Here is a 14,094-nt window from a genome sequence, read left to right as displayed (position 1 = left end):
TTGAGCTTGACTCCATCCTCAACCCGAAAAGGCCCCACAAGCTCATCTTTGATGATACCAGCCCAAACCAGTACTCCACCTCCACCTTGCTGGCGTCTGAGTCAGACTGGAGCTCTCTGCCCTTTACCAATCCAGCCACGGGCCCATCCATCTGGCCCATCAAGACTCACTCTCATTTCATCAGTCCATAAAACCTTAGAAAAATCAGTCTCTAGATATTTCTTGGCCCAGTCTTGACGTTTCAGCTTGTGTGTCTTGTTCAGTGGTGGTCATCTTTCAGCCTTTCTTACCTTGGCCATGTCTCTGAGTATTGCACACCTTGTGCTTTTGGGCACTCCAGTGATGTTGCAGCTCTGAAATATGGCCAAACTGGTGGAAAGTGGCATCTTGGCAGCTGCACACTTGACTTTTCTCAGTTCATGGGCAGTTATTTTGCGCCTTGGTTTTTCCACACGCTTCTTGCGACCCTGTTGACTATTTTGAATGAAACGCTTGATTTTTCGATGATCACGCTTCAGAAGCTTTGCAATTTTAAGAGTGCTGCATCCCTCTGCAAGATATCTCACTATTTTTTACTTTTCTGAGCCTGTCAAGTCCTTCTTTTGACCCATTTTGCCAAAGGAAAGGAAGTTGCCTAATAATTATGCACACCTGATATAGGGTGTTGATGTCATTAGATCACACCCCTTCTCATTACAGAGATGCACATCACCTAATATGCTTAATTGGTAGTTGGCTTTCGAGCCTATACAGCTTGGAGTAAGACAACATGCATAAAGAGGATGATGTGGTCAAAATACTAATTTGCCTAATAATTCTGCACTCCCTGTAGACACACATACAGAGACACACACAGACACATGCATACAGAGACACACATACACACAGACACATACAGACACACATACAGAGACACACACATACACACAGACACATACATAGACACACACACAGACACATACATACAGACGCACATACATAGACACATACATACAGACAGACACACACACACAGAGATAAATACAGACACATACATAAACACACACACATACAGACACATAGATACATACACACACATACATAGACACACACATACATACACACACACACAAACATACACAGACACGTACACACAGATACATACAGACACATACATAGACACACACATACATACACACAGACATACACACATACACATACACTAACACACATGCTAAATATTTTAGTCACCCTCCTATTACCTACCTTTGAGGTGCAAGAGGGTGACTTCCCTGGGGTCCAGTGGCTCAGGTTGATGGGATTCAGAGTTCCCACTCTGACTCCCTCTGCTTCCTCCCACGTGGCTCCTGGTGGTTGCTGGGAGGAGTGACCATGGCAGTCACTTCCTCCCAGCATCTGACATCATCAGAGGGGGCCCGGTCGCGCTGTTACCGGGCCCACTCTGATGATAATATTAATTTCCATCGGGTGGCCCTAACAGCATGGGCCACCTGATGGGCCCGTTCCCCTGTGACCCCGGTAATTAGACTGCGCGGCTGGGGCTGCAACACATGGCGCCGGGCACCCGGTCGCACGAGTCCGCAGGGTGGCCGGGCCCGTCACTCCAGCTGTGACCCCTGTGACCGCGGTATGTACGCCGCTGCTCAGGAGCAATGGCCCAGCAAGGACTATACAATATCTGTGACTTTGTGTATCATAGTTTGTGAGGGTGAAGTATATGAGTGTGAAGCAGCTGTCAGATTTTCAATGTCTTCTTTTATTATATTCATTTTCTTTTTTCTTTTTTACATAAAGAACAATGTACAACAGTTTGCATATTTATCCAGAGGCTGGTCTGTTTGGGTGCTCATTTCACACGTTTTGGGACTTCATTGTTGTCCATGGATTCATCATCAGCCTCAATGTCATCTAAGTCTGGCAGTTCGTTTGATATGTGGATTTCAATTGTGCTATCATCAGAACCTAACAAAACAAAAGAGAATTGACTGATCCTCTATTTTCTGTGCAAATCAACAATCAACATCAATTTGTACAGAACAATTAAAACAGGATTTCTCATCTTAGGACACATAATCGGGGTGGATTTCTCAATAATTATTGAATCCCCGTTGAAAATCAGGTTTGATGTCAACATTTACAGACGTTCAGCTGTTTGCAATAAACAAATCAAACAAAAGCAATTGAATTAGCTCAACACAATGACTACCTGGATGGGGCAGAAAAAGGAAGCTATCAATGGCTGCAACCAGATATCTGAGAAGATAGGATGTGAAAAATCTCTTGAGTGACTGCAAAAGACCTGCAGCAAGACTTGGTGGCAACAGACACTGAGGCTTTAGTGAGCCCAATAAGGAGCGTACTAAATGCAGAAGATTTCCATTCCAGAACTCCAAGTTGTACACCACTACTGACCCAAGAGTAAGAAAAGTTGGCTCCAGTATGTTTAAAATCATATATATAATCCACAGAAACTTGGGGATTCTGTTCTGTTTAGTGATGAAACAAAATTGGAACTTTTCGGCCCAATGGATCAGCTGTATATCTGGAGGAAGAAGAATGAAGTGACATTCTTTGGCAATGGAAACCTGTAGCATGTGGAAGACAAGATGGATTCATTGAAGTATCAAGAAGTCCTATGATAAAACATCCTGTCTGTTAGAAAGCTGAAGCTTGGACATCATTGAACCTTACAATAAGATGATCCCAAGCATACCTCAAATTCCACCAAGGCTTGGTGGCACAAGAAATCCTTGGAAATTCTACAGTGGCCATTACAGTAACCTGACTTGAACCCCACAAAAAATATCTGGTGGGATTTGAAGAAGAGGGTTGCAGCACGCAAACCCAAGAATAGTAATTCAATGGAGGAATGGGCCAAGAGTCCTCAGGAATGCTGCCAGAAGCTTGTGTCTGGCTATGCATCTCGTTTGCAGCAGGTCATAGCAGCAAAAAGGTGCTCTACCAAGTACTAAAGATGCGTGCCATGAAGAGGTTAAATAATTCTGAGACTTGAGAAGTCATTATAAGTTGCATTTTCAGTTGAATTTGGGGAAACCATTTCATTGTGCTGAGCTATTTCAATTGCTTTTGTTTGCTTTGTTCATTGCAAACAACTGAAAGTCTGTAAATGTTGACAATAAACATGATTTTCAGTGTGAATTAAATAATTTTAATTACAACTCTATATATTTTTGTAGCCTAAGAAAATGTGTAAAATTTGCTTTGCCCAGCTAAACCCGTACTCTTTTTGTCCATGTTTTTGACATAAAACATCACATACTAGAGCAGGTTTATAGCTACCTGCACAATTGGCTCATTGCATCTGATAAATATATTTATGCTAATGACATGTAAATTGTAACCCTGTATTGTTAAGTGTAAATAAGTTATAGCACTTAAAATGTATAAATAAATTGAGGAATTTTATTAAATGACCACTCCAAGCACCATAACTACTGCAGACCACATCACATCAGTGCATCTAGTCTTCTCCAGCAGGAGAAACATGATGTCTCGTAGAGTAACTCAAGGTCATGCAGAAGCATAATCCCGGGCTGAGACCATTCCACTGCCAAAGAGTGCAGTCCTGCACGGTCCTGCTCTACAATGTAAACCGAATTCTTCTGCTGGAGAAGACAAAGTCCAATGAGGTCCGGTCACTCAGGTAGATTGTCACACCATGCTAAATCAGTTTAACATTTTCCTATGGGATGGTACCAAGGCACTCCAGTCACTGTACTTTTTGTGGTGTGATTGGAGTGCATGGTCCTGCATTGTCCTGCTCTATAAAGCAAACCGGCTTCTCCAGCTGGAGAAGACAAGAAGTGTCCAATGGGCTCTGGGTCCCCAGGTAAATTGTCAAACCGTGCTAAATCAGTTTGACATTTTCCTATGGGATGGTGCCAAGGCACTCTGGACACTGTAGTTTTTACTGTTCTTGGAGTGTTCTTTTAATAGGACTTTCCTGTCTCTAGAGACCCTATGAGTCCTTAGCAAGCCCACTTGTAGTAAGCAGAACTCGTTAATAGCAGATCCAAACTGGAACAATAGCTGTATAGTCTATCGCAGGTACATTGAAGTTACCCAAAAGAAAAGAAAGCATTTGCACTAGTTTTAAATGTCTTGTGGATATTTTTATATGTTTATTATTTGATTGGAGTTGGTTTTGCAGGAACTCAGACAGGAGGCAAAAGATTTCACCAGTTATTGCAATTGAAATGGATATTTTTATCCATTTCTACTTGTTTACAGGGACACTATAGTCACCAGAAAAACTACAGCTTATTGATTTGTTCTGGTGAGTAGAATCATTACCTTCAGGCTTTTTGCTGTAAACACTGTCTTTTCAGAGAAAATTCAGTGTTTACATTACAGCCTAGTGATAACTTCACTGGCCACTCCTCAGATAGCTGTTAGAGATCCTTCCTGGGTCATGGCTGCCTAAAATGCATCCAAACATTCAGTGTCTCCTCCCTCTGCTGGCAGACACTGCACTTTCCTCACAGAGATTAATTGATTCAATTCATCTCTATGAGGAGATGCTGATTGGTCAGGGCTGTGTTTGAATTGGCTTGAATACAAGTAAGATTTTACTATTTTTAGGGAGGCATGGGGGGACAGGGTGGCTAGATGGTGGTTTTAACACTATAGGGTCAGGAATATATGTTTGTGTTCCTGACCCTATAGTGCTCTTTTAATGTTCAGAATTATGTTGTTGTTGTTTTTGTGTGAACAGCTTATTTTTTTTTTAACTAAGTGACAAATGGAAATGTAACTCATTGGTCACCATTGTTCAGAAATACAAACCTGTAGCACAATGCACAGGTGCACATTCTAATGTAGTATAATAGATGATAGAGCTGGAAACCTAAACAGAGGTGGCCAAAAGTAGATGAATTTTTTTTGTAGCAGTACAAATTCCATAATATGTTGAGAGCAAATCAATAATTTATCAATAATATTTCTAGTACTGAAAAACTGAGGAGGGTTGACATCTATCATAGTAATTTATTAAAGTGACTATGAGGAATTTAAAACAAGTTTCACAATTTGTGCCAACGTAGCCAAATTAGGGGGAAAAAAGCATGTACAATGTTTTTAGTTCAGCTATTTTACCCTAACATTTTAAACTCATTTTTAATTTACAACAGTTTATAAGAATAACCATGTGTGTTCAGAACTATGTTTATCACTTGTAACTAGGGACAACCAATATCACTTACTTAACCCCTTAAGGACACATGACATGTGTGACATGTCATGATTCCCTTTTATTCCAGATGTTTGGTCCTTAAGGGGTTAAATGACCACTATAGTGCCAGGAAAACAAACTCGTTTTCCTGGCTCTATAGGGTCTTCGGTTCCCCCCCACTCTCTAGGTCCCCCTCCCGCCGGTCTGAAGTGGGAGGAAGGGGTTAAACACTTACCTTTCTCTAGCACCGGGCTCCCTCGGTGCTGGGGACTCTCCTCCCTCTTCCGACGTCATCCGCTGAATGCGCGCATTCAGTCAGTCCATAGGAAAGCATTTTTCAATGCTTTCCTATGGACGTGGAAGCGGCTCTAGCAGCTGTCAATGAGACAGCCACTAGAGGCTGGATTAACCCTAATGTAAACATAGCAGTTTCTCTAAAACTGCTATGTTTACAGCTGCAGGGTTAACCCTAGATGGACCTGGCACCCAGACCACCTAATTGAGCTGAAGTGGTCTGGGTGCCTATAGTGGTCCTTTAAGGGCGCTATTGACACCGATTATTGGGCCGATAGCCGATAGCCGATAACTGGTAACAATATTCTGCCAGTGGTCCACCCTGATGCCAGTAACATTATAGAGAGGATGGCTGGGACCCAGCACACGCTATCCTCTGTTTCCGGCATGTAATCTCTCCAACTCAGAGAGCAGCTAAAAGTAGTGTGTGTCTGTAATATTCTTTGGCATTACTGACATGTGTAATCAACAATGCACTTTCAAAAATAAAGAATAAAAAAAAAAAGTAGTGTGTGTGTGTGTGTTGAGTATTCGCTGCCTCCCGCTTTATCAGAAATATCTGTATCATTATAAGGTGATACCGATAATTGCCAAAATGTTAAATATCAGCCAAACCAATAATCAGTTGATCCCTACTTGTAACTGAATATAAATGTTCCTATAGATATAGTTCTGGTCTCTGCTAATAGAATATTGCCTTATGCAGCATACATTCAGAGGTACAAACCCACATGTCATTTCGCAGTTAGACATAAACAATTAAGACGTGCAGTGGATGCTAAATAAGCTGGACCCAGCGTATACTTTATGTGTCTCATAAATGACAATCTAGGGTCACATTGATAAAAAAATAGCATTGGTTTTATATTCTGTATTAGATATATGAAATCTATTACTTATACATTATATCACAGTGGCTAAGGGGTTGTAGAATGACTTTATGGGCAACTGAAAAAAACATTTGATCACAGCTGTTTTTGCACTCATTGGACACTAATTGACCTAAGGACAAATTAAAAGTGAATATTAAGAGATCTTTATTACTCATATAGTCATATAGATGCAGATGTATTTTAATGATACCCTTTTTATTCTAATTTTAATCTTTTTCATTCTATACGCATCTTAACAAATATGTTAAGAGAAAAAAAGAGAGACACTACGTTTATGTAAAATACATTTATTGCCAAATGTTCCGATGAAAATATTTTATTTTGTATGACAGTAACAATTTGTTTACCCATTTCTTTCTCTGTAGAATACTGCAAACAGTTTCAGAACAAACAATTCTAAAATTAAAGTGCTTTTCAAATTCAAAGAATGTTATTTTCAGAGAGCCCTTCATTAAAGCACTATTCAGAATGTAAAGATTTCATAAGCCCTACATGGTGTGTAGAGGGAAGACTATAAAGATAATCAATTTTATGTATACATAGGGTTCTAGTTATTTTACCTAATAGATGCTCTATGACTTATTATTATTTGTGTCAAGGTTATGTCTGACAAGATGATTCACATCCTTACGAAGGTAAGAAAACCAGTCATGTGATGATATGTTGGATTATATGTTTTTAGCATGCGCCAATGCAAAATTAAAGCAGGTTGGAGTTATGTCTGGATGGGCCAACATCTCAAACTGCCCATTAGTCTCAAACAGGACAGGAAGACAAAACAAGAGTGTTATTTGTATCTGCTAATACTTCTTTAATTGCCTTAATAATTGTCATCTCCTGTCTAGTAAACAGCATACAATGTGCTCAACGCAGAAAAACAGTACAAACAGTAGCTACAAAAAAGAGCATCCCTCTTAATTGAGTGAGGGCTATCATATGAAAGTCTACCTGGATATTGCAGAGCAGTGATCTGTATTAAACCTAGAAATAATAATAACAACAGAGAACAATGATACATGGAAAAACTGTATTGTGATTGTAGTTGGCAAGAATTTTTGTTATGTCATCAAGACAAAATTGTGAAGACTCCCTGCTGTAAAGTGTGAAAGGTCATGGTGGCTTAATATAGTGTGGAATTTTCTGACATTGAAGAGACAGACATTTTTTTGTTTTGAGTTTGGCCTCTGTTTTTTTGTCCAGACTTGGAGTACCTTTGTCACCTGGTGCTTTGGGTTAAGACTTTTACTATGTTTTACCCCATCCAAACCAAAGCTCTATTTCAGAGGAGGAATGGACCAAACCAATGCTTGGAGGTTCTTGTGATTGGAATAAACAGATAATACTTTAATGGAAATACAATTTTAAAAAGATTGTGTCTATAAGAAACTAAACTTACAGTAGGTGTAAAATATGCAATTTTTATCAGTGGAACTATCACACCTTATTATTGAGAAATTGGGTCATCAGAGTCTAAGTGTGTCAATGGGCTTTTCTGCATTTATCTAGATAGGTTTGTGAAGTTAAAGAGTTTAAACTTAATATACAGGGTGATTATTTAAATCTATTTAACTACATAACTATGTAAGCAAAATCTACTTCTGTCTATAATTAAGGTTGCTATCTGGGTCATTGCGATCATAGTCCGAATTTGCCGTATTAATTCCCTCTATAGAATAGGACACAAGTGTAGCATAATGCATTGGTCATCCACGTCAGTGCAGCATTTACATCTTTCACAGTTTTAGAGCCACACTGACTATTGCAACAAAGTAAGGACATGTTGGGAATTATAATTGGATGGGAACCCACAATCTGATAACTAATAGCCTTGGTAGATTGGGGAATTATTTTTTAGTCTTTCGGCTATTATCCCATTACCTTCAGAGAGCATGCCAAGTGCTTCATCAGTTTGATGGCTATTTTCCAAATCAGTCTTGTTTGGGTTCTGGATGTAACCAGGATAGTTCAGGAAGGAAGTAATATGACCATTGTGCGTTGGTTCACCAACAGTTGATGTAGATATCGGCTCCCAAACTATTTCCTTTTGATTAAATTTGAAGTCTATATGACATCCTGTCCATCCATAGAAAGCTAGTGTAAAGAGGAAGCCTTGCATAGGATTCAGTATTCCCTAAAACAGAAACAAGAATTTAATAGAAGCAAAAGCAAACCATTACACTGTAGCACCGTGACGTTCAACCTGTCCTGAAGTGTTATGCTATATTTTTTTAGACTAGAAGGGATGATGATACCGAGTGTAGGAGATTGTTTTATAGTGCTTTCTATTTTTGCTCTTCATATATAGTTGGAGCTATGATCTGGCTCCCAGTGTCAATGCCTGATTGTAAAATTATTTTTGTAGTTAAAAAATGTGCAAGTGTATCCCTGATCACTAGTTCTGATTGGCATGGATGAAGCTATGATGAGTCCATTGAGCACCCGGAGGTGGAGATGCAGCCATCTTGCTTTTGGGACTCTTGAGGGCTTTACGGGTAGAAGTTGGATGATGCCAATATGGGAATGACGTCATCATGCATTGACGAGCCATGGAGGACTGGCTGATGAATACATCTACACTTTTAACCGTTATATTGATGAAAATGACAGCATTGATTAGAGCTGACTTATAGGGGCTCTAAACATTGTGAGTGTTCCAAGTTATCTTGTATTATCATTTTATTGTATACATATTGCCCTATGATGTTTTTTTATGTTTATAGTACATAGGAATTCCCTATCACAAATATCCAGAATACCATATACCATTGTGTGCACAATGACCTTACTTAATTTTCCATTTTCTATGGATGCAGCGCATGCCTGTCAGCGCCAGTGACAGAATGTCGAAATGGTGACCTATGTGCTCAGACAGGTGCTTGGTGGGCCCATGTGTGAGCCTATAGCATCAGCTCTGTGCAGGAAAATGTAAACCATTCTCGAGGCATAGTCCCCAGAGGAGCACTCTATTAGGTCACGAGCGCCTCTCGTAACTTTCTAGACCCATCATGTACGAGCACTATATGCATATACTCTACATAATTTTGTTAATCCACGTTCTTTTAATCATATATATGCACTTCTATGATCACCTCCATTCATGCAGATTTGTGATGTCAGACTATAGCATTTTTTCCTTTAGCTCCTTAGGGACAATGGAAACACTGATGGTTCTGTCTCAGATACTATGTGTGCCAAGCACGTTTTTATTGTTTCTAGATCTCTGATTGCTTGATTTACAAAAATAGTGCACTGCTTTTGTGATGTATGACCTGCATTTTCTGTTGAAGTCTCCCATACTTATGTCATATGTTTATTATTATAATGTGATGCTCAAAAATAAAGAAATAAAAAAAATGTCAAATAAAAAGCAAATTGGACCATGTGCTGACAATTATGAAGGACCAAATTACAGAATCCTTTTAACGGAAAACACTAAAAATTTTAACCTAAGTGACATATACCTGGTAGAGGTGGTGCCGGAGGGAAACTCACAGGATGTATTTATAAGCATACACATACCCTAATCTTTTGCTTTCATCTCTCAACAAAATCTATACGGCCCCAGCATTGGCATCCAGTGAATCCTGATGTCAGTGGGCACGGTAAAAGGGGCCATGACACTGTCACTGTCAAAAGGGTCAGACCTGCCTGGAAAAAGGGAGCAGGTCTGCACGATGAATTAGAAAAGTTAAAATAGCTTGCAGGCCAGCCAACTAAACGTGAACTAGGCAGACACCCTGAGCTTGACAAAGATGTGTCGAATGATGCTGTACAAAGAAAATATCCAATAAAAGATGATTGTTAGCTGTAATATCATCAATCTGACTGGACTACAGAAGATATAGAAGGGTATTTATATGTAGGGTGTTATTATGTAGGGTGTGTTTTTATCACTGCGGATATACAACAGAATGAACTTTATTTGAAAATGATCTTATCCCTTTTCGGAATTTGATAAAAACAAAAGTGGGAATCAGTTGGTTAAATGAGAACTGGACAGTGTATTAAAGAAAATGAATGGTGGATCGTGACAGTACACGCTTTGAGCAAGCCTGGTTCCTTAGGCGAAATGCGTCAGTAGTGACGTCAGTACGCTATCATGTGGTCCTGAGTTCCAGCTGTTTCAGAGCTGTAAAAGTTAAAATCTTGCAAGCAACTCTGGTCACTGGCGAGATCAAATTTCAGCATTCAAAAGGCAAACACAAGCGGGGAAAATAGTGTCCAGTGGATGGTACAGTGAACGGTACACAATGAGGACTGCTTAAAGGGACTCTACAGGCAGCCGAATTTACTCACCTGGTTCCAGCGCCAGGGGGCCTTGTGAAGCCACGCCCCCTATTTCATCAAAATGATGAAATAGGCGGGCGCAAGCAGGGAGCAATCAGACGCTTCCGTTTGGAAGCGTCATTGCTCCCTTGTGCGCATGCGCGGCTTTGCCACAAATGCGCACATACTTCAGAGGGCGGCATTCATGCCGCCCTCTGAAGTCCTGAGCGCACTACTGCGCATGCGTGCGGTGTGCGCGGCCGCGAGCTGAGCTGACTGACAGCTCAGGTCGCGGTCTTTGCCCGCCCCCTCCTCTGCTGACAGGCTGGAGAGAGAAGGCGCGCACACAGTGCCTTCTCTCTCCTGCACACGTCAGACGTATTTTAATACGTCTGACGTGTACAGGGCCTTTTTAGGGCCCTGCATGATAGAAAGTCCCTCTGGTGGCCGTCTGAGTGACAGCCACTGGAGGTATTCCTATCAATCAATGTAAACACTGTATTTTCTCTGAAAATACAGTGTTTACATTAGATTGCCTGCAGGGAGCTATAGATCATACCTGAACAACTACATTAAGCTGTAGTTGTTCAGGTGACTATAGAGTCCCTTTAAGCTGCAGAACTTGGTACTGAGGCACACAAAGTCCCAACAACATTGTGTTTTTAATTTATTTTTACCGTGTATGTAATAAGAAGGGTTTTATGCTATATATTTCTTTTTTTCGGTATTCCTATATTTCCATAAAGCGTTTGAACATTTTTGAGCTTCTGGGAATTACCACTCATAAAGGAATATTAAAATAAGTTATTGTGTTTCATATACAAGAGGTTTGAAAGTAACAGTACATTGGGAGTGGTTGTAAAGCTATAGTGCATTTTTTCTGTATTGTGCTTACACACTTCCTATAACTGTTTGAAGTGAACACAATTTTTATATTTACCAATCATCTTTTTCTACATATTTTATTTGTATCACTAAAATCTTTGTTTATAATTTGTTACATGTTATGGGGGAGCATTGAGGTGTTATTGGTTGGTCCACATCTAATCGTTAGATTCTAATTTTGTGTGCCAAATGATGTTGTCACTGTCTGCTTTCTAGGGACAGTTCCCTGGTGTCACGCAGTACTCTCTTGTCCACTGTTCTCCTTCCCTTGGAAGGTGGATGTAGTGAGTGTAGAATTAAGGGGACATGCCACACTGTTAGAGAGACAGAAGCAACAACAGTATGTGCACAGTGTGCAAAGTCAGCTTTATCTTAAAGAGACACTGTAGGCACCTAGACCACTTCAGCTCATTGAAGTGGCGTGGGAGCCAACTCCCATCACCCTTAACCCTGCAAGTGTAATTATTGCAGTTTTTATAAACTGCAATAATTACCTTTCAGGGTTAAGTCCTCCTCTAGTGGCTGTCTACCAGACAGCCACTAGAGGGACTTTCGGCTTCTTAGACAACTTTTGGTCGTGTAAATGATGCTGAATGTCCTCACTCTATGCATGTGGACCTCCAGCGTCACCGGAACCCCTATAGGAAAGCATTGATTAATGCTTGCCTATGAGGAGGTGTAATGTGCGCTCGACGATTGCCGCGCATGCACATTAGGTCTCCCTGCCGGCGGATGGGGGATGGGAGGGGGGCACTTCTGGATTCTCTAGTGCCAGGAAAATGGGTTTGTTTTCCTGGCACTAGAGAATCCCTTTAACTAATTTATGGTCAGCCAGTCCACACAAGTTTTGTTTCTCTACATCCCTCCTAAGTTCCCATACTAATTTTCCTCAGCACATAGCAATCACAAATAGAAAGTAGTACAAAGATTTTGTAATTTTTTTTTTTTAAATCAATGAGCCTATTAAATGTGCGTGGACCTGGAGCTTCTACTCCATTAGCTCTATGTTAATCTAGCCCTGGATAAGGGTAGAACATTTTTAAATGCATTGAGTAGCTTCTGTATATAAAAAAAAAAGCTTATAACACAGGACATTCAATGGAAGGATTTCACTTTCATTTCATAAATATTAATAAGCCAATTATAAATATTAATAATTCATAAATATTAATAAGCCAATTATAGAGCCTTTGAGATCTGGCTATTTTTAGCTATATTTTCTGTTTTTACTACTCCAAACACATGAAGTGACCAGACTTACCATATTTAATTAGTTATACTGTCTAGTCTGATTGAAATCATGCCTGACTTACCATTATGAACCATGTGATGAGTACGGCATTCCTCACATTTTTCAGCAGCACTCCATTGATATCTGGTTGCATTTCCAGATAGAACAAAAGGCACTCATTGATGATATTGGCTGCCCAACTGACGAGAGACAAAACACGGCTTATAACAACATTAACAGCAGATTTCTTTAAATAATAAATTGCCGATTTTCCTTTTCTTTCTTGCAGTCCACTGATCTCACAAATTGTCTACATAGTATTGTATAGCACTTTAAATGCCAACTTGTACACTGTGCAAATAATTAGAATTTTAGCATTTCTTTTGAAAATGTTAAAACATTTGTGCATAACCTTTGCTTTTCTTGGGCATTGATCACACATTGTCAAAAAAGTGGAGAACTAGGAGCTTCTCATATTGAATCCTGACATCACGGCCTTCCTTGCCTCTTTAAATAGTATTTGTCACTTATGGTTTAATATTCAAAATGTCAACATGTTCACTAAGAAACTGCCAGATCTGTTGTACCAGCTAACTATATTGGTTAGATAGAATTAATATTAATACGTTGGCGTTATTTTTTTTTAACCCGATTTGTTGAGAGGACCACTCTAATAATAAATGATCCATTGTGTGATTAAAAAAAAGTTAGAAGATTCTCTCCTATAACAGAACACTGATCACTGGCATATATCACTGACTTTGAGGAATGTAAGAGCTGAATAAATTAGTTGGAATTCTTGATCAGCTTCGAGCAAAAACGATTAAAGGCAGCCATGTGCTCACATGACAGAAAATGTGATTCTGTTTGAAGGAAGGAAGAGCATTCTTCACAGTATTTATGATTATAAGAAAAATTGGGTTATTTATTATTTCATTAAAAGATTATCAGGGTTATCAACTACAGTGAGAATTCAAAGTGAATTTAAAATTTGAGGTCAAAATAGCAATAATTGGAACAATTCTCTAAGTTAATAGCTATGCTTTCTTTTTGGCTACTCTGGCCATAAATTTGAAATGTACTTTTAATGCTTACTTTAATAAATAATCCTGTGTATAGACCAACTATAGCTTGAGTTCTTGCATTGTGGTTGAGCCTGTACAAGTGAAATAGATTCATTTCTTTTTTTTCTCCCTCTGTCAGACAATGATAAGCAGCAATAATTGAGAACGTTCTTTGCTTACTACTACATTTCATTCACTCTGTTACTAGTTGATGTCTCAATTGTTACATTGTCTAAAATAAATCCTATCTCTTGGATGTGTCTGGAGACT

General features: G+C 39.5%; 1 protein-coding gene and 1 long non-coding RNA gene across 2 annotated transcripts in view; both read right to left on the bottom strand.

Annotated features, from left to right (window-relative positions):
* Positions 1 to 1,735: 1,735 nt before the first annotated feature.
* GPR143 (G protein-coupled receptor 143) overlaps positions 1,736 to 14,094 on the bottom strand; it is a 32,829-nt gene continuing 20,470 nt past the window's right edge. Inside the window, exons 7-9 of the mRNA XM_063444278.1 lie at positions 12,843 to 12,960; positions 8,257 to 8,509; positions 1,736 to 1,962 (exon numbers count right to left, since the gene is read on the bottom strand). Coding sequence (XP_063300348.1) covers positions 1,847 to 1,962; positions 8,257 to 8,509; positions 12,843 to 12,960 — 487 coding nt within the window. The 3' untranslated portion in view covers positions 1,736 to 1,846. The remainder of the gene's footprint in view (positions 1,963 to 8,256; positions 8,510 to 12,842; positions 12,961 to 14,094) is intronic.
* Positions 6,650 to 7,790, bottom strand: LOC134588532 (uncharacterized). Its single transcript, XR_010086641.1, has 2 exons — positions 7,736 to 7,790; positions 6,650 to 7,694 (listed from the first exon to the last, which is right to left on the bottom strand). It is a non-coding gene; the product is annotated as an uncharacterized LOC134588532 (long non-coding RNA).

The sequence above is a fragment of the Pelobates fuscus genome, chromosome 1, assembly GCF_036172605.1.
Source record: "Pelobates fuscus isolate aPelFus1 chromosome 1, aPelFus1.pri, whole genome shotgun sequence".
NCBI lineage: Eukaryota > Metazoa > Chordata > Amphibia > Anura > Pelobatidae > Pelobates > Pelobates fuscus.
This window is presented reverse-complemented; position numbering and strand designations above follow the sequence as displayed.